We start from the raw sequence: 27,759 nt of genomic DNA, 5'->3' as shown, positions 1-27,759 counted from the left end.
ACTCATTTAACCGCTCAGTAGACTTGCTCATCTACACATTTATAATGTAGTATTGTTTCATTCTCTCATGAGATGCCATTTACATACTTATTCAGTATATGACCATGTCCTACCAAATTTCCTTAAGAAGACTCGAAACAATGTACTCGCTCAACCAACCTGTAACCAGATGCTTAATGACAAACGCCGTGCATGCATGCCGAGACCACCAAAATGCATTACCCCAACAGGTGTTCCCAATTCCATCCCATGGATCAAAAAATAAACCAAGAAAGATGCACTGATTACGTATTCAACACGACATTACACTTGTTCCTGATCCTCAACCATGCCGAGAATATCAAGCTCAGCTCTAACAAGATTCTCAAACTCGTGGCGATCGATACCTGATGCTCGTGAAAGCAGGAACAGACTTCGAATGCTGCGTGAGACGTGTTGTTTCACGCCAAATTCGTTTTGTGTCTGTTTTCCAGCAGAAGCCTCAAGTTTGGCAACCGTTTCTGAGCCGTTGGAGCTCGCACTCGAGGCGGGACGAGGATGCAGTAGAGTAGCATGGCGCTCGGGATCGTTTCCGTTCTGTGCGGAGCCTGGCCCCAGGTGATCAGCCTCGGCCAGTGTCCATGAACCCTGAGTTTCATTGCGTTCTGAAGTTTCGGCAGAATCGTAACCTCGTCCAAGTCCGAGTGGTGGAGCAATCTGCGCGGCGGCCTCCTCCTCATCAGGGTCATGGTTGTCCATGGCAGGCTGTACAGTGTCGTATTGAGCAAAGTATGCATCCTCTGCCGAAGCTGCCCGTCCACCGCCCATCTGAGAAGTGGCTTGGGGGGGAGGTGCGGGCGACTTATGTGCAGGTGTACGAGCTGGCGTCGCATCATATCGTGCCCAGTAATCGTCATCGTCATCTTCGTCATCGTGGCCACCATCCGGGACATGTAGGCTCTGGCTGGGGTAGTTTGTATCATTGGCGATGCTGGTGACCTTCTTGGCTTGTGTCTCAGCAAACTGTCGCTCAGCCTCCGCGATACTAGAAACGCCCCCAAACTGCAAGAAAGGTGAGGGCTTGTCCGTAACGGTAACCTCGCCTACTCTCCAACCATCGCCACCACCTTCGGCATCTCCAACACAGTATACTAGCTTGAATGCCAGACCAAGGGTGGAAAGTGCAACGAGAGCCTGAAAAGTCTCTTCGTCAACCCTTCGAAATCGCGTCTCGGCATCGTACTCCCAGTCAACCTCGACCTCGCCGGACACAGGGTGTGGCTCAAGGCTACCACCTTGCGCAATCTGTACAAGTTCCGGTATTTTTTCTTTATCGTAGCAGAGCAATCGAATCCATGGCTCAGAGCTGGTAGGTGATAAGAGCTTGACTCGCTGACGTAGTATGGGGGAGAGGAGTGGCAGGATGCCAATGGCAGGCTCGGTAGAAATGGTGGACGGTGGGAGAGCAGGAAGGAACGGCGCCAGAAGCTGTGTAGTGTCTGGCGGAGGAAGTTGTGCGGTGGCCATGGTGAAGTATACGGGAGGGCTGGACAGTCTTCTTATGTTGCAATTGCGGCTTGTTAAGAATCAGTTCTGGCGTACATAATCGAAAAATCGAGTATCGTGAGAGTGGATTTCACGTGCAAATGGGCAAGCTCGTGGACCCAGTAAGTAGATGTAGGTGAGTGGACAGTAGACAGATATCCAGTAAAGATGTAAAGCAAGATTGATTTTTAACAATCAAATCTTAGAGTAGATACAGTAAGTAGACAGACGAGAGGCGATACGAAAATGAAGAGGGGGCGACAGACATATATGTATGCGAAGAGAGGGCATGTGTTTGCTGTTTGCTCGGCAATGAGAGCTAAAATCTATGGCCGGATCCCTAGTCTCTATCGGCGATGCGGCACAAATACATTCAAGAGGCAAGTGACGTCCCTAGCCCATGCACTCCTTCCCCCCGTAGTGAAGCCCCGGAACCTCCAAGGTCTGTTCCTACTGGGAAAGTCCAGCCAATAACGGGGAGAAGGGTCTCGGCCGGAGCAATGGAGGCAGGAGGAGGCTTCTCGGAGGCTGTGCTTCTGGTAGCAGTGATTGTGGGGAAGAACAACCCCACATTTACTACGTAGTATGGTGAAGCTCTTTAGTATCATCACTGAGATACTAGGTATTAATTAATTCACTAATGGATATATCTAGTAGAGTTTTAAATAATATTCTCAATTCATAATTCACTGCCTCGTTGTGTCTCAAGTTCACCATCTGATCTGCAAACTCTATCATCACCTGCATTCATGTCAAAAAGTGCAGGTGACAATTCTACGCTTTTGGTTGGCTCCAACGGCCCGAGCTAGCTTTTAATGGATGAACCCTGGTCGAGACCCCTGGCATTGTCAAAAAGAGATCGCCTTTCAGCCTTCTTAGTACCTGTTCGATATCGGTTCGGTCCATGAGTTCCTGTTCGGTCCAAGAGAGCCCGAAGTTGATTCGGAATCCAGATGTATATCCAGTTCTAGAAATATACCTACAGATACCGAGATAGGTACTCCTTTCTCTTTTTCACAGACTAAAGGGCCACTCATCGCAATCTTCACAACACTACTTAAATATGTAAAGACACAGAGGACTTTAATCTCATCCGCTAACAACCGCTTCCACCCGCTCACTCATCGCAGGCTAACTCCAAATATTCAGAAATTATGCCGTCACACAAGTTCACAGAATCTATCGTGAGTGCGACAATGAATTACTAGCCAATGTGGCTATCTCAGTCATCACGATATATGTAATACCTAATAATGACGAACTTGCTCGAAACTTCTCTACAGAGGTTTTCATTCAACCTTTTTTTTTATATAATTGTTTTCAGAAATACACACACTACTATCACCCTATCGCCTCCGCACATTGATTTCCGGTGCATCGCATTTTTGCTTATCAGTAACTTTTTCTATCAGCAACTTCTACCAGTCTTGTTCTCTCTCTAACTAACCCCTGCATTTACAAACGACGATTTCGAAAATCAGCGATACCAAACTATCTTCGACAGGCTCAAACAATTCAACCAGTTGTTTTTATTTTTCTGGGTACGCAGTCCGCCAGGACTGAAACTTGATGAATGTCACATAAAGAAGGGCACCTCAAGGATGAGGTAGGGATTTAATATTTCAGTACACGGTTCTGGGCTCACGATCACAATAGGGCTCCAGAGTCCAAGTAGTCGCTGCAGGCGCGATCGCAGGGCTCGTCTCAAGGTACTCTTTTGTTCCCAGTCCTTCTTCAAAACGGGCACCGCAATTAATTTTATCTGATCCCTAGATTTGTCGTCGCTCCCCTCGATGTCGTCAAGATCCGTCTTCAGCTCCAACCTCGCTCCCTTCCCGACCCGGTAGCAGCTCTACGGAACGGTCCGGCTTATCGAGGGGCATTCGCAACCCTAAAACACATCCTCAAGCACGAAGGCTTGACAGGTTTATGGAAGGGCAACGTCCCCGCAGAGCTTCTATATGTTTGCTATGGTGCTGCGCAATTCACGGCCTATCGATCGACGACCGTTTTCCTCCGGACAGCTTTCCCTTCGAGATTACCCGATGCTGCGGAAAGTTTTATCGCCGGCGCGGCCTCAGGTGCAGCAGCTACGTCTATTACATATCCTCTCGACTTATTGAGAACACGATTCGCGGCTCAGGGGCAGCACCGCGTATACCAGTCACTTCGTAGCGCAATCTGGGACATTAAGCGCGATGAAGGATGGCGAGGGTTCTTCAGAGGCATTGGACCCGGCCTTGCCCAAATTATGCCCTTTATGGGTATCTTTTTCGTCACATACGAGTCCCTCAGATCGACCTTGGAAGGGTTGCACATGCCGTGGGGCAGTGGCGATGCTACAGCTGGCATGTGTGCCAGCGTCATCTCCAAGACAGCCGTATTCCCTCTTGACCTTGTTCGAAAGCGAATTCAAGTTCAGGGACCAGCACGCAGCCAATATGCCTACGAAAACATCCCCGAATACTCCACCGCTCGAGGTGCACTAAAGACAATTGCACGCACAGAGGGTTTTCGCGGCCTGTATAAAGGTTTGACTATCAGCCTACTCAAATCAGCGCCGGCGAGCGCTGTCACTCTCTGGACTTACGAACAGAGCTTGAAAGTGATGCTTGACTGGGATTCAAGCAGTAAGGAAACCATCCCCAATGCGTCATAGACTGTAACAATATTTAATAGATTCATCATGACAGAGTAAGTTGTCAGATTGTCTACTACTACTTGCGTGGTTGTACTCTACAATAACTTGTTGGTTTATCCAATCATAGTGCAAGCGCGAGCGCAGCATTCTTTGCATCTGCTCGCTCGATGCACTCTTCAATGACCTGCCAAAATTTGGCAGTATCGACTCCGCGTGGGATCCTAACACCTTGTTCGCCAGGTGGGAGTAATTTGGCAATTGTGCGGCCTGTTTGCTTACCCTCTTTGGCCTCCTCAAAAGTGCCCTCAGTGATAACAGTTACTTCGAAGCGCTCATCGTGCTGAGGGGGTTGACTGTGCTTGGCGTCCCACTCAAAGAAAGGGATTTCACTTTCCGTGCCGATAAGTACGGCGGCAACGGCGATTGGGTCATGGAGAGGAGGGCCAGCGGTAATGCCGAACGTATCACTGAAAATGTCAGTTAAAAGCGATTGCGGCGAGGTATCAAGACTTACGCGTATGTTTGGGCAAAGAAGTAAAGGAGCTCTACAAGCATGGTTCGGAGAGTTGTCTTTCCAGAGCCCGTTTTCTCGGCATTGGGCCCATACAGAAGCATATCTCTCACCTCGGGCGTGGCCAACACCTGATGGCTGAGATCAAGCGGCACAATCGTGGTCTTGGCAGCAATCTCCTTGTTATGGAAGACTGTTGCAGCAGCTTCAGGGTCAACAAGAATGTTGAACTCGGCCCAAGGCGTGTAGTTCCCAATTCTAGGTCGGCCGTCAACTTCACCTAGCGGCGCATCTGAGAAGTTGTCGCCAATAGAGCCGCCCATGAGACTGACACCCTTGACGTGGCTGATGAGTTCTGGGTATGCACGGAACAGAGCTCCAACATTGGTCAGCGCACCTGTCGCAACAATCCATGCTGTGCCGGGCTGCTGAGCACGTAGAGCCGTGGCCATAGCCTCGACGGCTGGCATGGTAGAAGGTGTGACGAGCGGCGTGGGCAAAAGATCTGTGCCGTCCAGTCCAGAAACGCCATGGATGTCTGTTGGTGCGTGGAGGGCAGGGCGCTCAAGGGCTTTTCCCAAGCCGATATACAAAGGAATATCATGCATTCCAATAGCGGTGAGAATAGAAGCCGCATTGTGTGTGGTATTCCTATGTACAGATTAGGAACAGGTTATCGCACAATACGCTGCAGGGTTCATGTTGCAGCACAATTGACATACTCAAGAGATGCATTTCCAAATACTGTTGAGACTCCGAGCAGTCTAATCTGAGGGTGGTAAGCTGCAAGAAGAATTGCAAAAGCGTCCTGTAAGATTGTTAGTACCGGGCGCAATCGTGGAATGTGTAAGCTAAGAGAAAGTTGCCGAAGACAATACTGATATATTGAGTCTTGTATCGTAACTAAACCTCTTTCCGTGTGACACAGAAACCAGCAGCCGCGTATCTTTATATACGTACATCATGACCTGGATCACAATCCAGCCAAACGGGAACCTGCGCCTCAGACATGGTAGATAATAGGCCTGTGTAGTAGGTAAAGGGGAAAGCCGTTGAGAAAAATATAAACTATAGGTTTATGCAAAAGAAGAGTTTCGTAATAGACTCTGTGACAGAAAAGTAGACTCAATTGAGTAAGAGCGTCAATCACAACTGTATGAGAATATCGGTTGCAAGTGAGTTGTTAAAGTTGTGACGTTTTATCAGCCTACAGGACTCTTTAATAGACCCTGGAAGCTCTAGTAATGGTGGGGTTATCTTCCCCTCATTTTGCTGGTTGTTTCTTAGGTTAGCTTGGAGCAAACTTCACTCAACTGACTGAAATCTGGGGCGCACATCCCAGGCATTTTGTTTGACTGGCCTAGGTAAGTATAGTAAGTTGGTAGTTGGTATGGAACTTGACTAGCAGCCAAACTAAACAAAGCAACTTCCTCCTCAGGCAGGAGGTTACACTCATAGAGAAAAAAGAAGAAGAAAAATTGCACACAAAAAAGATGCTTGGATGGACTTATTATGACAAACAACTAATTATACTGCCTGGGGTATCTAGGTAGAGTTGGCTTTGTGCCGAATATGTTTCATGATAGCAATCTTGACTCCTGGTAGCCAAGGCCGTGTCTCTATGTCTTCTTGCGCGCTTCCATCACACGCAACACATCGGCAGCATTATTAGCATCGCCCTTTCGCTTCTTTGCGCCTCGCTTTCGTTTTGGCCCACCTTTTGATTGTCCTTCATCATCATCGTCGTTGTCTTTTCCACCCCACTTCGAGAGCTTGACCTTTCTCTCGTCAAAGTCTTCCTCGTCAGCAAGGCGACTTGTACCGAAGCCCATGTCCAGATCTTCGTCATCTCGATCTGCCATTTGCATGAGTCTCTTCTTTCGTTCTTCCATTGCCTTGTTTCTTGCTTCTTCATCCTCGCCATCCTCGTCGTCGTCTTCGTCGTCTTCGTCGTCATCTTTCTCTGTCTTGATCGGATTGAGAGCCGCCGCACGCTTGAACGCTGCCATGATTGCAGGATCAGACATAGATGGTGCTTTGTTCCGTTCTTCTTCCGACACAAGACCTGTCTTGGCGCCTTCGAAATAATTCCGAGGTGCTTGCGGTCTCGGCGGCGGCGGCATCGAAGTGTCTGCAGTGGGCTCTTCACCGGTTTTCTGTTGTTTCGCTTTCTTGGAATCATCCTCCGTATCGGAATCTGAGTCTGAACCATCCATGCCAGCTAAGGGATCGTAATCATCACCTACACCATCAAAGATGTCCATATCCTCGTCCTCTTTGGGCTCCTCTTCCGTTTTCTTGTACTGCTCTGGGACCTCCATGCCAAGGGGCTTTGCATCCTTGTCTGGCATCAAGAGATCATTCCGGTCGCTCTCGTCTTCGCCAGTACCAGGCTGGACTTTGCGAACCTTCCTCTTCTCGTGTCCGTCTTCGTCCACGATGATTAAAACTTCTCGTCCTTTGTGGTCGCGCTCTATTCGTGAACCAGCCTTTTGCTTGATACCGACCTTCTTGAACCGATCACCAAGTGCGTTTGCCTGTTGTGCTTTGGCCGCTTCTCGTGCTGCCTTTAATTCTGCCAATATTTGGTTGCGTGTTCGCTTTTTCCCAGGTGCCAGAGATACTGTTGATAGTTGACCTTTCTTCTTCGTCTCAGCCTTTTCTTTAGTAATTGCTTCGACTTCCTTTCCTTCTAGTTGCTCAAGCTCATTGTCGATGTCGATTTCCGGTTCGGCTTCCGGTTCAGTCTCTTTCTCGGGCTCGTCTTTCTCCTCACCGTAGATATTCTCTCCATCTCGAATTCTTTTTAAAAGCTTAAAATCAAGACCCTTGACCAGATGTGTGCTGCTTAGATCTCCGCCTGCAATCTCAAATCGTCGCTTCTCGAATGTTTCCTGGTCGATCTCCTCATCTTTCAGTTGCTTTTCGAGTTCTTTGAGCTTTTCTACTCGTTCATCATCTGTTTCTTCGTCGCGTTCCTTCGATCGATCGGTATAGCCTGACGCAAGTTTGATACCCTTGGGGTCATAAGACTTAAATTTCCTCTGGGGCCGAGCCGCATTGTTGCGCTCGGCAAGTTGTCGCGCAAAGTCCGCTTGAGCACCAGCTACGGCACGTCTGTTGCATTGCGTTAGTGTATTTTCAGACGGTATCTAGTATTAACTTACGGTGTCATTGGGATGCTTGATCTTTGTCTTGAACCAAGTGCATTTCCACCAGCTGGGGATGATGCGGTTGCGCCATCTTTGCTGGCGGAGCTCTTTTGTGAATTTGCAGCTATAAGCTTACGAAACTGGTCATTATTCATCTTGAAAGAAATTGCCCGTGTAAAGGAGCACTGAACAACCAAAAGGCTGAGATGATGTTGTAATCAGTTGGGATTTTGTATGTCGCATTCAGACCTCGACATACATAGAGGTACATGGATACTACTTTGTGGCTAATCATGCATGTGGCTGTGCACACATGTCACGAGTTATCGTGTCAAAACGCGCTTTAGTGCTCCACTCTACGCGCTTTTGACATCACTAACTCACGCCTTAGTTCGTCGCATCTTATGAGAACCTCGCAAGCAGCGCAGAAGCGTACTCGCATATTGGATTCTGAATGATAATCACAATCTTCGATATATATCATATATTATTTTGCTCTGAAATAATAATGTGATGCGGAGGTAGTGATGATCAGGATTCGTCAACGGGCGCATTAACTCGCCACTAATTATTGTGAACTTACCGACAAAACACAACACGGTCATCAAAGACAAAGAGGCAAAATGGGAAGTGTCCTGGATAAAAACTCTTCTCAAGTGAGAAAGCGCATCGAGGCGCATACATTTGAAAATGAAGGTGGAGATGAATACGAGGGCAGTGAGTTTGGTGGTTTCAACGAGTATTTCAGGCGCAAGAGAATCAAACTCCAAAATCTGGATGCTGAGACGCGCGCAAAGTCAGACAGGCCGCAAATATTCAAGGGTATCGTCGCGCATGTGACAGGGTATACTCAACCGTCATTGCATGTGTAAGTATCTCTTTGACAATTTTGGTTTGAATATCAGCTCACCATCACAGTCTGCATCGTGAGATAGTGCAGCATGGTGGTGGTTTTCTACAATACTTGGACTCCAAAACAATGGCTACACATATCATTGCTTCGACCCTGCCTCCCAAAAAGTCTGTCGACTTCAACCGGTACCGGATCGTCAAACCTGCATGGATCATGGATTCTATCCAAGCAGGACAGCTTCTTCCATGGTCAAACTATCGCGTCTTGGACGAGGGTCCGAGACAGAAAGTGCTTACGTTTGACGGGAGTAGTGGTTTGGCACCATCAACTCCTCGTGTCAAGGAAGGATATCGTGAACAGAGCGATAACAGTTTCTATACTGGCCAATTCAAGGCACCAGCTCTACCTAGCCAATCTTTAAGTCAGGTCATTGAGAAGGACCACACACCAATTCGCGGTATAGGTCGAACACCAGGCACAACACTGACGGAAAGCGACATCGCCTCTTTCAAGAAGCCAGAGGCACGTCCTAGATCTCCTATCGCGCATCAACCAATCGCGACTCCGTGTCAATCACAAACGAATAGAGTCGATAATGGTAATACCGAATCTCAAGCAGAAGCAGTATCTGCACCCACAGTCCATACCAAGGCACAGGAGCCTTCCAAACCGATGACATCCGAAGAGCACAATGCACAACTGTTATCCGATCCACGAATCAGAAAATCCTCGACTGCCAACCCTGACTTTCTAAAGCAGTTCTATTCTGAGAGTCGACTGCACCACCTCTCTACGTGGAAAGCCGAGTTGAAATCAAGAATGCAACGATTAGCTATAGAGAAGGGACAATCGACTCTTAACGCCAAGAAGCATCCAAACCCGCGACGATATGTTATACATGTCGATTTTGACAGCTTCTTTTGTGCAGTGTCATTAAAGAAGAAACCCGAGTTCATTACCAAGCCGGCAGTTGTTGCGCACAGCACAGGGTCTGGATCAGAAATTGCAAGCTGCAACTATCCTGCTCGAGAGTTTGGAGTAAAAAACGGCATGTGGATGAAATCAGCCCTCGAGTTGTGCCCAGATTTAAAGGTGCTTCCTTACGACTTTCCTGCATATGAAGAAGCCAGTCGCCTGTTCTATGAGTCAATCCTAGACGTTGGTGGAGTGGTTCAAAGCGTCAGCATCGACGAGGCTCTCATTGACATAACATCAGTTGTTATGAAATCCACTGGGTCTCAAGACATGAGGCCTGACCCAGTGACCGTTGCTCAGGAGAGGGACATGGCAAATAATATTGCAAAAGACCTTCGTGAGAAAATCAAATCCCTCACAGACTGTCATGTTTCTGTTGGAATTGGTGCAAACATTTTACAAGCCAAAGTCGCGCTACGGAAAGCCAAGCCTGCAGGCCAATACCAATTGGAACCAAGCGATGTGATGGGTATGATCGGCGAGCTCAAAGTTGATCAGCTTCCTGGTGTTGCCAGGAGTATTGGCGGAAAGCTCGAGGACATCGGTGTCGTGTTAGTCAAAGACTTGCGAGAAGTGTCAAAAGAGCGCCTTGTTTCAATCCTAGGGCCGAAAACCGGCGAGAGGCTCCGAGAATATGCTCTTGGTATCGACCGTACAGAAGTTGGGGAGCAGCCGCCACGCAAGTCTGTATCTGCAGAAGTGAACTGGGGTATCCGGTTCATCAATCAACCAGAAGCAGAGGAATTTGTCTACAACCTCTGCAAGGAACTGGAAAAACGACTCCTGAACGAGAACGTCAGGGGGAAACAGTTCACTATGAAGATTATGAGAAGATCGATAGACGCACCCCTGGATCCAGCGAAATCACTGGGTCATGGTAAATGCGACACATTTAATAAGAGCACCACTTTCGGGGTGGCAACTAATGACCAACAAGTCATTGGCAAAGAAGCCGTCAACATTTTACGGTCCTTTAAGTTTAGTCCAGGTGATCTACGCGGGCTCGGAGTACAAATGACAAAGCTTGAACCCATCAAGACCAACTTGGCAGCTCCTGATGGTAGTCAGAAGAAATTGACATTCAGCGTCTTTACAAAACCGTCACCAGCCAGGAAAAGTTCCACCGCAGAGCAGATCTATGAGATCGAGAGTCCCGAGAAACAGAAAGCAACAACAGGCCGTGGAGTTGCCGAGGATCCAATCGCCGATGATCCCTTGACACCACGAAGGCAAAAGATACACCCTGCCATGGCATTGACAAAGGCTAGCGAAGATGATGCGAAGGCGAAGACACCTCTTAACATATCCGGGACCCAATTCATTATTCCTAAAGACGTAGATCCCACCATCCTAGCAGAATTACCCAGCAGCATTCGCAGCAAGCTAATGGCTCAGAAATCCCGGATGCCACAGGAGGCTGAATCTCCAGTACCCAAATCCAGATGCGAGAGTCCCATACCATTTGATGTATGCCCGACTCAGGTAGATCCCGAGGTATTCAATGCATTGCCTGACGAGATGAAGGCTGAGATTATGGCTACGTATGGGCGGAGACCCAAACAACCTACACCACACCAATCTCCGCGCAAGGATCGCACGATACAACCCAGAAAGCCCACCACACCTTCAAAGCGAGGCAGGCCGCGAGGCTTGTTTGGCAAAGCCCAGAGGCAGAGAGATGCCCAGGCTGGTCTATTGCAGACCAACTTTCGATCTTTGAATCAGGTTGGCGACGCCTTTCAGGAAGAGGACGTCGTTGAAGAACTCGACTCGGAGTTTCTTGCAGAGCTTCCCGAAGATGTGCGAAAGGAAGTTGTTGAAGACCACAATAGGCGGAAAAAGGCCCAGCAGATGAGGCTGGAAGCCCCTTTGCGCAAGCACAACTCCACTGATACAGACGCGGCATTGCCAGGGGGGCAGCTTAGGATTCAGTTCGCGCCAGTGCCACGCAAGATATCGTTTTCAAGTTCAGGGGTGACCTCGACACAGGAAATCAAAGACATGCTGGATGCTTGGCATACAGAGACAAGGAAAAACGGCCCTCACCGTGGGGACATAGAAGTATTGGAAAAGTTTCTCGATCAGGTGGTTCAGGAAGAGCGTGATTTGGAAAAGGCGACCAAACTGGTCAAGTGGTTAGATGTGTTGGTCGAACAAGATGGTAGAGAGGGGCGAGGGCAGGAGAATTGGAGACGATCGGTTGAGGGCATCAAGGTGATTGTGCAACAGGCTGTGAAGCAGCGAGGCATGGCTCCTTTGAAGTTCTGAATACTTGTTGGCTACGTACAGGATGTTACGATACCAGATTATGACTATATACCCATCTAACACTACTTCTGCTTTTCATCCAGAGAAAGCCTTTCACATTACAGTGACAACAGAGGTAACACGATGATCGAGAGACTAAATATGGCTCCTGGTGCCAAAAGCATATCTCCTCTGTTCGATGCATCCCCCTCAGAGAGTTGGTAGGCACTCAGCCTGAGTGGTCCTCCACAAACTTGAGATGAGTTGCCCTCACACGGGTTCTCACAATCATCATCGCCGAGTTTTGCTGAAAGACTTGACAAGTATGGAGAACACCAGCATTCCCTAACAACGGTCTGTAAGCCAAACCCGGTCCTAAGCTTATGATTCAGTACATACCGTGACCACTCCAGACCGGCATATTTGTATTGTGTTCCGTTTGAAGTGCAGAACTCAAGACACATGGGTACTGTCATCTTTCCGGCTTTGACGAGGTGGGTGCCGTCAGCAAGAGCGCGGTCTTCGGCGGAGTCTTGAATCTGCGTCGTCTCGTTGTAGCAGCCATAGTATTTGTAGCCGTCCGATCCCGGGTAGATTCTTGGTTGCGATGTGTTAGTGCTGGAGGATTCTTGCGATGTGACTAACGAGGCAATAGACAATAATATTGCAGTATTGTAAAGAGTTCCAGTCATTTTGAGAAGTCGACCTTTCTGCTTTGTACATGTCCAAGTGGTTGGCTAAGCTGAGAAGTATAGGCATAGCAGAGGTTACAGAGACGGTCCACAATATGAGGTGAGAAGACTCAGGTTTCTTTGGTCGCATTCGCTGTATGCTTTCTATTTATCTGTATAGTATGACGCTGAGGGCTGCCCATAGTGTAGTGGCGGCGCATTGTTTTCTTTGGGATCCCGCAACTGGAATGTATAGAAGAGGCAAACGACGCATTTGGCGACGTAACAGTCTACTTGAAATTATTTCCCATAAGTTATTTTTAGTTAAGATAGGCATCCATCTTCAATAAAGCTGCTTATACAAACCAACATGTCTTGTATAATACAAGTTCCAATAGTGTACCATAGATTCTATCGATTATAGACATACTCCTTCCTCGTGGTCAATCTTTCTCTTGGGAGCTAAGGATTGAAATGGTGCCAACCATACAATCTCTTTAATCTCAAGTAATACTTTATTCTATCTTCAATACCTAGTAAAGGGTTGAGCTTCTAGAACTGAACTGACTGACATCTAGACCATGGCTGGTGGAGTCAAATAAGCACAACGACCACTCAAAAACCCCATATTTGTTTAAAGCTGAAGGCTAACGAAGAGATAAGGACAGGTAGGTACTCCACGAAAACCCCAGTCTACCACCAATTTGGAAGGTACCTACACCTATCAGTGCTCCAGCTCTACTAAGATAATGTCAGACTAACCTGAAGCTAGGTACCCTTAGCTTTCGTCCCACTACAGAACCAACAACCTCCTCTTCTCTACTTTCTTCTTCTCCTCCTCCTCCGCACAACTCCGCAAACACCAATTGGCAAGCGTGATATTGAGCGCATTGCGACAGTGACTATTTCGCTTGTTGAAAAACCTGCGCACCGTCGTCCTTGCACTCGACACGTTCCCTATTACTCCGTACTTGCACAATATCTTTCGCGCTTTTAAAGCCCCTCCATAAATAAGCATAATCACCATGAGCGGCTTCATCGACTACTCCAAGACTACCAAGTCGAAGAACTACCATGGATCTGGTTCATTTGCCACGTTCATGATCATTGCCCGTGAGTAGATCCGTTGCGATCAATCGCTTCTTAATACTAACAATGCCACAGCTGTGTGCTTCTTCCTGGGTATCCTTTTCGCGTCGTTTCCTTACGACTTCCCTCTCCTCTGGACCAAGGCCCCTGTGCCCGACAACTTCTTCGACCATCTCGAGACGCATCTGAAGTTTGTGCACCAGTCCCCCGCACTCATCAGCCGCATTCTCCATATTGTCATCTCCATCGGTTTTATCGGCTTCTTCATTAAGCTCTTCCGCCCGAGCGAGGCCAACTTCCTCTTTGACGGCGCATCTCTCATCCTCTACCTTATTGGTTTCGGTGTCTACGTTGCCAACATTGTCAAGGCTCTCCGAAGCGTTAGCGCCGAGATTTGGACTAATGATGGCTTCGATGGCAAGACCCACGAGGGTGAGAGCGGCGAGCTTGTTCTTGGTCGCGAGGACAGCTTGAAGGTTCTTTCCGCTAGCAACACTATTCTCGCTCTCGTTCTTGTCGGCATTCTCGTTCTCCAAGCTGGCGAGTGGTACGCTGAGAAGAAGGAGGCCGATGACGTTGCTGCTATGGAGGCCAAGGAGGCTGCTGAGAAGAAGGAGGGTTCCCCTTCCAAGGCTTCCAACAAGAAGAAGCAGTAAATGCTTCTCCGTAGTTGCGAGGCAAAGCCAGATCGGTTGGTATGGAGTCGGATCAGTGCTTGAACGACTCTTGTACTTGATGTGTATAAGTCCCTGTATACCTAGTAGTTTATAGGCTATCAATCGATATCCTGCATATTTGGAAAGCGTATATATGCTGTTTGTTGGGGCGATCCTGTCAATGTCTAATATCATATTCTTGGCGTTATATCATGATTTGTCATGAAAAATTGCTACTGTCAAAGTTTCGATTGTGACAATCTGAAAAATACTAGTCAACGGCTTGAATAGAGATGTATGTGGCGCAATAAGACATTGGACAAACAATGGATGCGCATGTAAAATGCGATAGGGGTCTGGTCTTTAGCTAAATTCTATTCCAACGCCATCTATTCTTTGCCATAAAATAATCCCAACTTCCAAATAATTTAACTCGTACATGGCTCATACAGACATTTTCATAGCAATTGTTTTATGGGGGTCATATCCCTTGACTGTGAAATCCTCTGCTTTCCATCCATCAATGCTTCCACCTTTTTCTCGGGCGATTTCCAACTCGGGGAAGTTTCGCGGCTCACGCTCAAGTTGAACCTTGAGGGCGTCAACGTGATCGAGGTACACATGAGCATCACCCATGACATGGGTAAGGCTTCCAGGGACCAGCTCACATACGTGCGCCATCATGTGTGTTAGCAGCGCGTAGCTGGCAATGTTGAAGGGGACGCCGAGACCCATATCGCATGATCTTTGGTAGAGCTGACAGTGAAGGTGTCCTTGAGGTTTCTCCTCTGAGTTATCGTCCTTGCTTCGGGGATAAGATACATAGAACTGAGCGAACATGTGACAAGGTGGCAGAACCATCTTCTTCATGTCGGCAGGGTTCCAGGCTGAAAGAACTAGACGACGGTCATAGGGGTTGGTTCGCAGCTTGTGAATGATTTCTGCAAGCTGGTCTACACCCTGGCCAGTGTAATCCGTCTTGGCATCAACGTACTCGGCGCCAAAGTGTCGCCATTGGAAGCCGTACACGGGACCCAGGTCGCCAACCTCACGGTGTTGAAGACCAAGGTTATCGAGAAACTCGCGCGAGCCATTGCCATCCCAGATCTTAATGCCGGCCTCACTGAGACTTTTAGAAGAGGTATTGCCCTCGATAAACCAGAGGAGCTCGGCAATGACGGCGCGGGTAAAGACACGCTTCGTGGTAAGGAGGGGTAGAATGGGGGTTCCGTTGTTGTTGAGGGAGAATTTTAGAGGTCGAGGAGCAAAGATTGAGTATGTTCCAGTGCCGGTGCTACAAAATTTGTTAAAATATAGTCAAACATGGTTGCTTCGATGACCTCTTACCGGTCTGGTCGACGCTCGCCGCTCTCGAGAATTTCCCGAACGAGGTCAAGGTACTGGTTTTCTTCATGGTTGATAGATTTTGGGCCGTCGGAGACGCTAGGGTCTGCGGAGTTCTGTGAGATGGTCATTTTGACAACAACAATGATATTGGTGAGTATAAAAAGCTTGGTGGTAGTGATTCTCGAATAGTAGTTAGGGATGCAGTTGGTTGCCAGGCACAATGCAATCAATTAAACTACTAACCTACTAGTCGCGTCTTGTCGCGTCACACCGCGATTTCCCCTCTAGCCCCGCCATCCGTCTGTGGTCTCAGACCCTGAAGGTGGTACTAAAGTGTTCGCGGGGCATTAATATATGTACAGGCGTTGGGATATCAGAAAAGTTCGCTGTTGTCACAAGAGACGAAATAAGTAGGCCAGTCTATGTCATTTAGGACAGTCTTCTTAATTTGTTTGTTTGTTTTTGTATCCTTAAGCTTCAAGGAACTTTTCCGGTACCCTGATAATAGGTAACGTACTATCAACGAGAGTGAAGACATTGCTTAAATCGTGCCAGGTTATTGTTAACAAAGCCTGACGATAAGACTACCTAGGTACACATGGAGTGAAAGCACAAAGAATATTAATATGACAGATATGGTACGGAAGGGGAACTTAGTACTAAGTTACTGGGGACTTGGTCAGTGTACATAGTATGTTGATAGAGAATAGCTCCTTGGAGAACTCTATTAAGATGTCTATAATGCCTTAAAGTTACTAAAATAATGATCGAGAAGAACAGGATGATAAGACAAATAGCTTGGTCTTTTGTGCGTTGTTGAGTTGACAGCCCATCGTCAGAGTCACACAAAATCAGAAATAACGACAGAGAAAATCGCTCACTTTCTGAACTGAAAATTTTAGAATTCGACATACCCACATCCCGACTGTATCTCCCCATGTTTAGGTCTTATTGAGGTTCATTGTATAACCACAAACCGTGGCCGGAGTGGATATCTTATCAATCAGTTCGATCAAACTGCAGGACGCTAGTCGGAAAACTGCAGCAAAAAGCCAATTCTGTTCCGCGTTACAGGGCCTTCCAACTCCTCATAGGACAATTAAAGGTTCGGACGGAATCTTTCATGGTCAGGGACCACATGAAGAGCCTTCCCAAGCCCCAGTTCTATGTACCATCCGAATGCAACGAAATCCCTGAAGCTTTACGGCTTCAAGCTGTGCACGTTCGATCTGATAAGGAACAGTCCCGTCTGATTGGGTCAAATAGGTGCGAAAAGCGGAATATCTGATGTCACATGCTGCACTGTTCAGAATTTTTCTCCATGGGACGGGGATGAATGGATAGATGCCCAAAACGAGCAACACCAGTACCTGTAGTAGCATAACGCTCGATCTACCAGGCTCGCAGCACAGGGCGACGATTTATGCTGTGTGCAGGCATTGGCCACTAGTAGTGAGTGAGTGAAGCAACTTGACCTGATAGAATAGCTCGCCCTGTAGCTGCGAGATAATTTGTTCCCTTCACTCTGTTTTTTGGTCTCTTTCCCCCCCCCTCGTCAGGACATCGATCTTTGCGGTTGCTTCTTCGACAAATGACTCAGAGTTGCAGTTGAGAAACACAATCTGTCCTACGAGTTGGACATTCTTCTCTCTTTCATTGTTCAATTGGCTTTAAACCTACACTGCGCTCTTCTTTGCGACAGCGAGACTCTGCTTGTTGAGTACCTGAAGCTACGGTCTATATATTTCTTTGGATCCGTCTTGCGACTCCACACTATTCGACCAAGACAGTACCTACGAAACTGCTTCTCAGAACGTCCTATCGCCGACAATCCGCATTCCGATACCTCCTAATATCTCGCATATATCTTTCTAGTTTAATTCATCCACCGACCGACTGCGATGGAGCCGAGTCCTATTTCTGTTGAGGTGGCTCATGCGCCTGAGCTTCCTCTCAAGGCCAAGACGGCTTTTACAGAAGCGCTCGAAGACGTGCTTTGCGGATCGGTATGTGCTATTACTCGAAGTAAACCCGACTGTGCTAACTGAAACAGGTTGCCGGTGCCGTTGGCAAGTACATCGAATACCCTTTCGACACGGTCAAAGTTCGACTGCAGAGCCAGCCCGATCACCTCCCGCTACGATATACTGGTCCATTGGATTGCTTCCGACAAGCTATTAAGAGCGATGGAGTGCTGGGTCTTTACCGAGGTATAACTGCTCCTCTGGTGGGCGCTGCCGCTGAAACGAGCAGTCTGTTCGTCTTTGAAAGTCTTGGCCGTGAATTGCTTTTTGCAAGCAACATGGCCTCTCGGGAACAAGGACTTTTATTGCCCCATCTTTGGTTAACTGGCGCATTCTCTGGTGCCTTTACATCCTTTGTCCTTACACCAATCGAGCTTGTCAAGTGCAGGATCCAAGCCCCATTGTTGGGTGACGGCTCTGCTGGTGTTCCTCTCCGTCCCATTCCCGTCATCAAGCAAGTCTTTCGCCATGAAGGCCTTCGCGGGTTCTGGCATGGCCAGCTCGGTACGCTGATACGAGAGGCAGGTGGTGGCTCTGCCTGGTTTGGTGCCAAGGAGACGGTAACAAGCATGTTCTATCAGCACAAGACAAAGACAGCTACATCAGCAGCTGAAAAGCAGCAGATCCTTGACACCCCATTGCCTTTCTGGCAGCAAGCTATTGCTGGCGCATCGGCGGGTGTTTCATACAACTTTTTGTTCTTCCCTGCCGACACAATCAAGTCACGAATGCAGACAGCCGCCGTCAGTGACCTTGTGCAACGACGAACATTCTGGCAGGAAGGCTCTATACTATGGCAGCAGCACGGAATCCGTGGCATGTACCGCGGTTGCGGTGTTACTTGCATCCGGTCAGCGCCGAGCTCTGCCTTTATCTTTATGGTTTATGACGGATTAAAGCGAAACTTCCCCCTCCAATAACACATAAATACTGGGCTCGGTATTTCTTGCTTGTGGCGGATAAAGTTCCATTAACTGGTTTGGAAAAAGCGATTTTGTTCTTACGCATTGCGACGACTGGCTAGAGCATCTAAGGCGTTCATCTTTGGATTTTAGGAATATATCAGGCTGGCGGGTTGAAGCATGAGTTGAAGGTTTTATTTCTCAGTTGATGATTAAGAAGATAGACAAGTACACAAAGCCTTTGAGAAAAAAAGAGGATTAGAGTGAGTTAGACTTGAAGCCTCAATGCAGCTGCATTCAAAGCTCGTGATTAAAATGTGAACTTTACAATATTCTTCTACCGGATCACCTTATTCCTTCTTGTTGATCTCGCCGCTTGCGAGATCCCAGTTGTTCAAGTGTCCAATGGTAGTGCAAAGGTAGGTAGCAAAGGTGAGCCAGCCAAGGTAGGGGACCTGGCACCAAGCAGCAGTTGAGTCAATGGAGCTGTAGAGATAAGTGAGGTAGCCGTTGACTCCGAGAAGTGTCACAATGTCAACCGAGGCCTCAATGGGGCGGTATAGGCCAAAGAAGAGAGGTGTCCAGATGAGGTTGAGACCAAGCTGAATGGAGTAGAGGGTCATTGCTTGTCGGGTGTTGACGATAGTCTCGGGAGAAGAGAAAGGGGAGAGACCAATGTTAGCAACTCGGTAGGCCGCATATCCCATAACACTAGTTATAATCAGTCAGTATGTACCCGACATGACAGCTTTCGAAAGGTCATACCCATAGAGAACGGTCCACACAGGTCCGAATAGCCATGGTGGGGGTTGCACTGAGGGTTTCTTCAACGCAAGATATGTCTTTTGGGTTTCTGTAGTAAAATTGAATTAATGAAGCTGCTGATGAAGTCCCGGAGACAAGGTTAGCTCACGAGTAGCGCTGAAGCCAACAGCCGTGCCGAGGCCGATGGGTAGCAAAACCGAAAGGGCCGGCTTCAGGAAGACCGAGTCCGGCAAGGTGAGGGCTGGAATGTACGTTGTCATGATGAACGAACACTTTGGCGTGAAGAACAGAACAAAACAAAATATTCAATGTTTAGCAGAATAAAAACGAAAAGGAAAAGTCAGGACATGTGGTAATATCTCTAATGGAAGGCAATGACGTAATACATTTACAGCGAACTCTCTCAGTGCCGAGGCTCCGGGTTGTAAAATCTGTCCATTAATGGCATATAGTGGGCTGATATATTCAGAAGGTTGATATGGCCTGTTTGATCGAGGTCTGTATCACGATCGCACCAAGCGGTGCATGTTAATGAGAAACTCACTAACAAAGGCAAAAAGTCAAAGCTTCTCGGTAACGAGCTGTCTACATAGTCAATCGAGTCAATGTCCTGGTGCGTTTCTGAGCAACGACCGTCTCAGGAGTTTTAATTGCTATCCATTTATCGCGCTAGTTAGACATGCCGCGAACGGTCATGACGGGCAGGGGTTTGTCCTATTTACGCGTGAGGCTGTCGCTGCTCTAACCGCGACCTCGACGCACGGGCCATCTGTTTAATTGATCGTGGCCCGCGCTTCGCGTTTTACGCGACCTCAACACGTCTCGACGCCCATTTCTTAGGAAATGGTAAGAACGATGGGGCTCTTCCATTCTTTAATTCCCACACATAACCTGCAGTTGCCATCGACAACAATTGTTTTTGCAACTTCCTTTGATATTCTCACCCTATACCACTTTTTGTCGGAAAGAGTTATCGAGTTATATCTGTACACTACTGCATAAGTCAAATTTGGAAGGCACGATCTACAATCATGGCTCGCACAGCAGCTCTAGGAAAGAGAGCCCGGGGTATTGACGAAACTGGTGAGTGCTTGATGAAAGAAATATATCCAACGCAGTTGCTAACCTGATGGTTCAAGATGTCCCCTGCCAAGCAACCACTCCCAAACGAAGTCGACGTCTTGTAAAGGCTGTCTCATATAACGACGAAAACGAAGATCCTGCATATTCCCCTTTTGACGATGAAGAAGACGATGTGTTGGCCGAGCTACCTCCTCGAACCCGAAAGTCGCCATCACAAGCAACTACAAAGCAGAACCCAGTTACGCCTTCAACGCCACGACACCGAGATGCCCTCTCAGTGCCTCCTACCACGCCTAGACATACTGTCATGTCGGCAGGCAAACTATTCAAAAGGTTGACACCACACACACCACTTTCCCCAAGCGCGGTCCAAACCATTTACCAACAAGCACGACAATTATTTGCTCGTGGTGCTGAGCCGGGTCAACTTGTCGGTCGAGATGAGGAACGAAGCCAGCTGACGGAATTCCTCAACCGCTTCTCTTCATCCACCCCCTATGGCTGCCTCTATGTCAGCGGACCCCCAGGAACTGGCAAGAGTGCCATGATTACCGAGATGACTCGACAATATGCCAACCACAAGGATGTCCGATCTGCCTATGTGAACTGTATGAGCGTTAAATCCTCCAAGGATCTCTACACTACGCTGCTTGGTGCTCTTGGCCAGGGCTTTGACGCATCAGAGGCTGATGCCATCACAACTCTACAAGCATTGTTTGTGCCAAAGACGACGTCAAGCACTGTCCACCTTGTTACACTGGACGAGATCGATCACATTCTTACTATGGGCTTGGAAAGTCTGTACCGGGTATTCGAATGGTCCCTTCAAAAGAACTCCCGTCTTATTCTCGTCGGTATTGCCAACGCCCTGGACCTGACGGACCGATTCCTTCCTAGATTAAAGGCAAAGAGCCTCAAACCTGACCTCCTGTCATTCCTCCCTTACTCCGCAACACAAGTCAAGAACATCATCACCACACGACTCCAATCGCTGATGCCTGCGGGTGGTAAGGAGGGATATGTGCCATTCATTCACCCTGCCGCCATTGACCTGTGCTCTCGCAAGGTCTCAAAGCAGACTGGAGATCTTCGTAAGGCTTTTGAAATTTGTCGGCGCGCTCTGGATTTGATAGAGGTCGAGACTCGACAGAAGCACGAGGAGGAGGCGAGGGAGGAGCTCTTACAAATGACCCCTTCCAAGCGACCCCTTGGAGAGAACATCAACGGAGCATCAGGTGGCACAAGAAGTGTGGTTCAGATAATGGCGAATTCACTCAAGGCTCTCACAGCAGAAACGGCACCTCGGGCATCGATCAGTCACCTCAACAAGATCACAGCGGCAGCGTTCAGCAACGGAACTACACAACGACTCAAGACACTCAACCTTCAGCAGAAGGCTGCGCTATGTGCCCTGGTGGCCTACGAGAAGCGAATTCGACTCGCAGCTAAGATGGTTAATGGCGGCGCTACACCTTCAAAGTCGAAATTGATGGCGCCAACTATCAAGACTTTGTTCGATACCTACTGCCAGCTTTGCATCCACGACTCTGTTCTGCACCCACTGTCGAGCTCTGAATTCCGTGAGGTCGCGGGCAGCCTCGAGACTCTAGGATTGGTCACTGCATCGGATGGAAAGACTGGGAGTTTTACTGCACCACAGACACCCAGTAAGAGAGGTCGAAAGACTATGGCCGCAACTGGAGACGAGAGAAGACTCACAAGTTGTGTTGCAGAAAAGGAGATTGAGTCTGCAACTGACGGCGTAGGTTCAGGTATCCTGAAGAAGATTTTGAGTGGAGAAGCGTTGGATTAGAGTGCAAAAAGCATTCAGAAGAAAGTATTAAGCAGCAGCACTGTACGGCGTTTTGGTTTGTCTCATTCTGGTTGGGTTTTGTTTATTATTATTGTCATATTGCATTGCGTTTGCATGGCATTGCGCTGGTTGGTCACATATGCCTGGATGGCAGTCCAGAAGTCCTGGGATGGACAACGATACCATGTATGTAATTGTAAAGGTTGATTGAAAGGTAGCATAGCTTGCGCCTTATGGGCAATGCAAGTACGGACATTAGACAATGCCACTATGTTGGCAATATACAGAATAGAATAATATGAAAAGTATAATCGATTGCGACTAGGGCCAAGATTGGTGAATCTGAATCGTTTCCTTTTATGTTACCTAATCCCCAGGCCATTTGTTGTTGTTATCTAAAGACCGCGGAGACGATGGAAACATGTTTAGCATCCTTATCTTTCTCCCAGGCACTCCATGGCATAGGGATATAATGTTCTTACAAGCATCAATGCCCTGTACTCTGTCCTACAGAGGATTTTTTGCCCCGGCCAACCCCATCCATTGATGTTCCACTGAGGAAGGGACGTGTCGGTCCATCGCGTCATGGCCTGCATTGGCGGTTTTTCCCGGAAGCAACCGCGCCGCACACCAAATTTGCAACATGACGGGGAATGTTGTGATGCAACTGTTGTCCTTTGCATTCACTTCGGCGCTTTTGCATGCAAAAGTGCTGCTCATGCAGTACTACATATGTTGTAGGCCTGTCAGCAAATCCCAGCCGTGACACAAAACGAAGCTTGATAGGCGGGCGGGAAAAACGCTCAGCTGGCCGTTTCCGCTAGGCTTTTATTAGCCATGCTTGTCTTGTCTTCTAAGTTAATGTTAATCCACGGACCCAGGTCTTCGGCTGGACATGCGAGCCAAGCTCGTCGAGGCCCTGACCAAGCTTTTCTTGGCGGAGCGATGGCCTGCAATGTCTTGGCACATGCACGCTGACTTTACAGGTAGGGTAGATTCGAGATGGGAGCCCTCCCTGACGGAATTGCATAGGTGATGATGAAGAGTGAACATTGAAACAATGTCTGATTTTGAGGTGAGATTCGGGGTGGAGAAATGATGCATCCCAATGACTCTTGCTAATTATTCCCTGGGGTATTCCCCCTCCAATTGCTTCGAGAGGAGTCCATCCGTTGATCGTATTTGCCCAAAGCCGTTCGTTCGATGGAAGGCCGCTATGGGGGGTGATGCCCCCCTTCTGCAGGCGCTAGAAAGGTACTGATCCAATTGGTGAATTCCTTCTTCCCCCCCTCCCGTCCCGCGATTGTAAACCTTCAATCGTGGCTTACAGTTAGTTAATCTTAGTAGGTATCGTCCGTCCTGCTGTTGTTACTGTTGCCGCCTCCGCCTCTGCAGCCCGACATTCGTCACTCGCTTGATCGCCCAGTCCAACTTTTTCATCTCTACTCGCCCAGACTATAGTGCATTTACTAAGTATTCATACCCATACTCGTGTTCATTTATATTTTTGTTTCCCAATCCTTGATCCATCTCTTGAGTGTCGATCTCCCTCTTACCCGTACCCCTCCTGCAGCCTTAGAACACGCAGCCCCAATCCCAATCCCAATCACAACCCCAACCCGACCGCCGACGCGCCGGATTTAACGTCTCTGCTTCTACCTCAACCTTAACCTTCCCGCACCCGCATGCATACAATTCAACGGCCTCTCGGCACGATTAGCTATCAGAGCCACCTGACCGTGAGCTCTCGCTCCAAGGCTCGCGACGTCGGTTTCATAAGCTCGACGTCGCTATCGACCTTGGACCCCGGTCCTGATGCCTTTGGCAACACGTCTGGGAATGGGTCGCCGGTCGAGGTCTTCTCCCACGCTCTCTAACGTTACAGAAGCTCCTGGTCCTACGAACTCGACGGCTCCCGAAACTCTCAATAACATCGCGACATCCCTTCCAGCCGAGTCTGCCGGCTCCTCCACCTCCCACCCTCCAACGGCGACGTCACCTACAGCATCTGCCACCTCCTCTACGCGCCCAGGGTTCCTTTCGCGCTTCAGTCTCCCGCTCTCCCTTCCTTTGCGCAACCGAAATCGCAACGTCACCGACTTTCATATTCGTGCCGAAGAACCCCACCGTCGATACAGCGCTGGCGACAATGTTCGTGGAGCTGTCGTCATCGTCATCGTGAAACCGGTCCGAATTACTCATCTGACTGTGTCGCTCCATGGCTATGTGCGCGTTCTCAAAGATCCAACCTCGGTCGCCAAGGCGCAAGGAACTATTGTGTTACCGCAAAACGGTGATGCGGCAAGGCCACGATATCACGGCAATGGTCTCGCAAGTCTTTTCCAGGACGAGCAAGTGCTGAGTGGTGAAGGGCGATTGGAGCCAGGCAGATATGAGTTCGGGTTCGACCTTTTGTTTCCCGACAAGGGACTGCCAAGCAGTATTGATGTAGGTTGAACGAGAAATACTGGGCGTTGCATCATTGCTAATGCAACATACAGTTCGAGCGAGGAACGGTTTCCTACATGGTTACAGCGACGCTAACGCGACCAACCTCGATTGCCCCAACGTCATCATGCGAAAGGAAGGTGATGCTAGTAGAAAACGTTGATGTTGGGTTACTACACACTCCTAGACCGCGCACCATCTTCCTCGAACCAATCTCGAAACGAAACAGGAGGAGAAAGTCCATGGTAATAGACAAGTCGTCTGCCGCCCACTCAGAGATCAACGAAGTCAATACGGGGCACGAATTGACAGAAACGCCGACCGAAGACTACCGTGAACACACCACAGATCCCAGGAGTCCAATTCAAAGTGATTTGCGAAGCGAAGTCAGCGGGGAAAGCGGTGTCAGCAACAGCACAAGCCTAAGTAGACCGGAAGTTCCATTATCCCAAGTAGGGACACTCACATCAGCCAAGCAACAAGCTGTAGACAAGAAGACAATCACGGCGACGGTTGAGCTACTGAAAGGTGGTTGCTTACCAGGCGATGCTATATCCGTGCGAGTCACGGTCCAACACACCAAGAGAGTCAAGAGCATGACGGGGGTGATTGTGACGTTACTTAGGCAAGGTAAAATCGACAGCAATCCGCCAAAAGCTTTCTTCGACGAATCTATGAGCCAGGAAGATATAGCTCGTATAGATAAGGACGATGTGTTTCCGCGATCCAGAACAGGTCTCGGAGGATTGTCGTTGACATCTTCGAGTTCGACAAGCATCTTCCGCAAGGACCTCGATCAGAACATAGCACCACTCATTATTGATCCCAACACCATGCAAACATCGGTCACTGTCACTGTCAAGTTACCCGACGATTCGTTCCCGACAATCAAGGGTGTTCCTGGAGAAATGATCAGCTTCAAGTACCTGGTTGAGGTGGTTGTTGACCTGGGTGGAAGACTGTCGACTCAGATGCAAACAGGCCCAGCTAGATTCGGAGCCTACGGCCATGGAAGCACGGACAATAACACGTACGGTCCAAGGAGAGGAGCAAACATCGCAGACACTTCGCAGATGCGCCACGAAAAGGGGGTAATCGCGGTGTCAATGGAGACGGTTGTGGGCACCTCGGATTCATCACGCGGCAGGAAAAAGTCGAGGGCATCACCGACATCACGAAGCGTGCAGATCCTTGAAAGTGACGAAGAGGAGGTGATCGGACAAGAGCCAAACTACGGCGAAGGACCTGCTCTCGAACACTATCCAGGCAATGGGCCAACTTCTCCTGCTGGTTATTTCTCGCCGCACACTAATGGTAGTCGACTTCCTTCGATTCCCTCACATCCGCCACAGCCTTATTCACAAGTACCTCCCTTGCCGGTTTCGTCGCATTCACGTGGCTTCTCTGGATCAAGTAGCAACGGTTTTGGGTCTTCCTCAGCAGCTCCTTCATATATTCCTCCTCCTGAAATACAGAATCAGAACAATCTATCAGAAAAGGAAAGGATCCGGCAGGCCGAGACACGGCTGTTGCCAAGCCAACCTCCAGTGGCAGGCCCATCAAGGAGTCCAAATCAAGATGATGAAGATATATACGACGCAGAGGATACGCCTCGGGTTCCGGATCTGGGTGCCGGGTTTGATCTGAGTATGCCCAGTGCCCCCAGTGCCCCAGAGGCAGGCCCCTCGGCACCAACAGAAGATGATGTTGAGTTGGCAGCAGTACCGTCGTCTGGAGTTGCGGAGGATAAGCAGGAACTCGAAAGACGACGGCTACTGAACGAAGCCAGTGCTCCCCCAGATGTTCCTGAGGATATGCAACGAAGAAGAATTGATGGTCCCTCGACGGAAGTGGACACCGAAGCTGAAGGCAGCGCACCGAGCGCACCTAGCGCACCTTTAGTTGATGATTATGATGAGTTCCCTGGATATGGCTCTGGCTCAGGACCTTCCAGTGGTTCGAGACATGGCGGGGGAGAACAGTTGCCAGCGTACCAAAGATGAGTTGGTATTGCGCATTTGCCTTGGAATATATTGTATAGGCGCATTTAGTATATGGATCATGATGGGAATATTATATAATTTGCGGACGCACAGGTTGGTGTCCTGGCGTTTTTGGATACCTGACGAAAGTAATATCACGATAAAATATTAATATTGTTGAATACTCACAGCTGAGCGTTTCTGTTGCCGTTTTGCGAGGGATATGCTCGCTCATCTTTATTGTCCCTATCTAATGCTGCAGCACTACAGGCTTGCCACTCTCCCAGTTGTCCAGGCTCTCTTTGATATTCACCCAATAACGCAGGCGCACAGCCTCGTGCTTTGCGGCTTCTATATCGTCATGTTTGAATGCGTGCTCCAACACCTGCTCACTCTCGGCGATGCGCGCATCATTCGCCGCGCGAGGTTCGTCTAGATCCTCCTCTTTCTCGGCATCCTCAATTTCTTCCCGCGCCTCCAGCACAAGCATGAGTAGCTCGGGCTCTTCGACCTTGAGAGTCTCGTCATTGGCGACATCGACACCTCGTAGGGATAGCAAATACTGAGCTCGTAGAAGAGGGTTGGAAAGTGTCTTGTAAGCCTCGTTTATCAGTGCAGACATGGCCTCGGCACGAGCCTTGTTCTGCGAACCATGCATATCCGGATGAGCGCGGGCTTGAAGACGAAGGAATTCACGGCGCAAAGCTCGCGTATCTATAGGAAAGTGGCCTGCTGGGGGAGGACCATCAGGAAGCGTCTCAGGAAAGAGCTCATAGTGCGTTGATGGCGGGGCACTCGAAGAAGAAGGCCTCTGCGACTCAGACTGCGCAGCACTGGAAGCGGCGCGGTAATAAGCAAATAGCGTCGCAGGGCCTCTGATTGCCGTTACAAAATTTCCATTGCGCTGTACAGGCGCTGCTGGTGCAGAAACTCGATGTGAGGATGCAAGAGTTGAGGCTCGGCGAGCTCGGAGTTGACACCGGATACAAGTCCGAGAAAGATCGCGCACAACAGAGGACGAGACGGATGAGCGCATATTTGGCAAGAAAAAGAGGATAAATGATGATTGAGGAGTA

General features: G+C 48.8%; 13 protein-coding genes across 13 annotated transcripts; 6 read left to right on the top strand and 7 right to left on the bottom strand.

Annotated features, from left to right (window-relative positions):
• Positions 1 to 303: 303 nt before the first annotated feature.
• FPOAC1_001122 (uncharacterized protein) lies at positions 304 to 1,506 on the bottom strand (the record flags this gene model as incomplete). Its single annotated transcript, XM_044845728.1, has 1 exon — positions 304 to 1,506. The coding sequence occupies one exon, from the start codon at positions 1,504 to 1,506 to the stop codon at positions 304 to 306; it is 1,203 nt and encodes a 400-aa protein (XP_044711644.1).
• Positions 1,507 to 3,097: 1,591 nt separating this feature from the next.
• On the top strand, positions 3,098 to 4,183 carry TPC1 (mitochondrial thiamine pyrophosphate transporter; the record flags this gene model as incomplete). The annotated part of the gene is made up of 3 exons (XM_044845727.1): positions 3,098 to 3,130; positions 3,181 to 3,233; positions 3,298 to 4,183. 3 exons carry the CDS (start codon positions 3,098 to 3,100, stop codon positions 4,181 to 4,183), a joined length of 972 nt encoding a protein of 323 aa, XP_044711643.1.
• Positions 4,184 to 4,286: 103 nt separating this feature from the next.
• FPOAC1_001120 (uncharacterized protein) lies at positions 4,287 to 5,687 on the bottom strand (the record flags this gene model as incomplete). Its single annotated transcript, XM_044845726.1, has 4 exons — positions 4,287 to 4,632; positions 4,680 to 5,327; positions 5,399 to 5,484; positions 5,637 to 5,687. 4 exons carry the CDS (start codon positions 5,685 to 5,687, stop codon positions 4,287 to 4,289), a joined length of 1,131 nt encoding a protein of 376 aa, XP_044711642.1.
• Positions 5,688 to 6,295: 608 nt separating this feature from the next.
• On the bottom strand, positions 6,296 to 7,983 carry FPOAC1_001119 (uncharacterized protein; the record flags this gene model as incomplete). The annotated part of the gene is made up of 2 exons (XM_044845725.1): positions 6,296 to 7,793; positions 7,844 to 7,983. The coding sequence occupies 2 exons, from the start codon at positions 7,981 to 7,983 to the stop codon at positions 6,296 to 6,298; spliced, it is 1,638 nt and encodes a 545-aa protein (XP_044711641.1).
• A 468-nt stretch (positions 7,984 to 8,451) lies between these two features.
• Positions 8,452 to 11,924, top strand: FPOAC1_001118 (uncharacterized protein; the record flags this gene model as incomplete). The annotated part of the gene is made up of 2 exons (XM_044845724.1): positions 8,452 to 8,696; positions 8,747 to 11,924. The coding sequence occupies 2 exons, from the start codon at positions 8,452 to 8,454 to the stop codon at positions 11,922 to 11,924; spliced, it is 3,423 nt and encodes a 1,140-aa protein (XP_044711640.1).
• Positions 11,925 to 12,022: 98 nt separating this feature from the next.
• FPOAC1_001117 (uncharacterized protein) lies at positions 12,023 to 12,595 on the bottom strand (the record flags this gene model as incomplete). The annotated part of the gene is made up of 2 exons (XM_044845723.1): positions 12,023 to 12,248; positions 12,303 to 12,595. The coding sequence occupies 2 exons, from the start codon at positions 12,593 to 12,595 to the stop codon at positions 12,023 to 12,025; spliced, it is 519 nt and encodes a 172-aa protein (XP_044711639.1).
• A 1,004-nt stretch (positions 12,596 to 13,599) lies between these two features.
• Positions 13,600 to 14,319, top strand: FPOAC1_001116 (uncharacterized protein; the record flags this gene model as incomplete). Its single annotated transcript, XM_044845722.1, has 2 exons — positions 13,600 to 13,687; positions 13,739 to 14,319. 2 exons carry the CDS (start codon positions 13,600 to 13,602, stop codon positions 14,317 to 14,319), a joined length of 669 nt encoding a protein of 222 aa, XP_044711638.1.
• A 444-nt stretch (positions 14,320 to 14,763) lies between these two features.
• Positions 14,764 to 15,794, bottom strand: FPOAC1_001115 (uncharacterized protein; the record flags this gene model as incomplete). The annotated part of the gene is made up of 2 exons (XM_044845721.1): positions 14,764 to 15,613; positions 15,667 to 15,794. 2 exons carry the CDS (start codon positions 15,792 to 15,794, stop codon positions 14,764 to 14,766), a joined length of 978 nt encoding a protein of 325 aa, XP_044711637.1.
• A 1,773-nt stretch (positions 15,795 to 17,567) lies between these two features.
• On the top strand, positions 17,568 to 18,610 carry ARG13 (Amino-acid transporter arg-13; the record flags this gene model as incomplete). The annotated part of the gene is made up of 2 exons (XM_044845720.1): positions 17,568 to 17,672; positions 17,720 to 18,610. 2 exons carry the CDS (start codon positions 17,568 to 17,570, stop codon positions 18,608 to 18,610), a joined length of 996 nt encoding a protein of 331 aa, XP_044711636.1.
• Positions 18,611 to 18,942: 332 nt separating this feature from the next.
• Positions 18,943 to 19,617, bottom strand: FPOAC1_001113 (uncharacterized protein; the record flags this gene model as incomplete). Its single annotated transcript, XM_044845719.1, has 3 exons — positions 18,943 to 19,303; positions 19,358 to 19,445; positions 19,506 to 19,617. 3 exons carry the CDS (start codon positions 19,615 to 19,617, stop codon positions 18,943 to 18,945), a joined length of 561 nt encoding a protein of 186 aa, XP_044711635.1.
• Positions 19,618 to 20,388: 771 nt separating this feature from the next.
• FPOAC1_001112 (uncharacterized protein) lies at positions 20,389 to 22,253 on the top strand (the record flags this gene model as incomplete). The annotated part of the gene is made up of 2 exons (XM_044845718.1): positions 20,389 to 20,440; positions 20,497 to 22,253. 2 exons carry the CDS (start codon positions 20,389 to 20,391, stop codon positions 22,251 to 22,253), a joined length of 1,809 nt encoding a protein of 602 aa, XP_044711634.1.
• Positions 22,254 to 24,092: 1,839 nt separating this feature from the next.
• FPOAC1_001111 (uncharacterized protein) lies at positions 24,093 to 26,704 on the top strand (the record flags this gene model as incomplete). The annotated part of the gene is made up of 2 exons (XM_044845717.1): positions 24,093 to 24,701; positions 24,755 to 26,704. 2 exons carry the CDS (start codon positions 24,093 to 24,095, stop codon positions 26,702 to 26,704), a joined length of 2,559 nt encoding a protein of 852 aa, XP_044711633.1.
• A 229-nt stretch (positions 26,705 to 26,933) lies between these two features.
• Positions 26,934 to 27,719, bottom strand: FPOAC1_001110 (uncharacterized protein; the record flags this gene model as incomplete). The annotated part of the gene is made up of 1 exon (XM_044845716.1): positions 26,934 to 27,719. The coding sequence occupies one exon, from the start codon at positions 27,717 to 27,719 to the stop codon at positions 26,934 to 26,936; it is 786 nt and encodes a 261-aa protein (XP_044711632.1).
• Positions 27,720 to 27,759: the final 40 nt, after the last annotated feature.

The sequence above is a fragment of the Fusarium poae genome, chromosome 1, assembly GCF_019609905.1.
Source record: "Fusarium poae strain DAOMC 252244 chromosome 1, whole genome shotgun sequence".
Taxonomy (NCBI): domain Eukaryota; kingdom Fungi; phylum Ascomycota; class Sordariomycetes; order Hypocreales; family Nectriaceae; genus Fusarium; species Fusarium poae.
The sequence above is the reverse complement of the archived record's forward strand: the minus strand, read 5'-3'. Positions and strand labels throughout refer to the sequence as shown.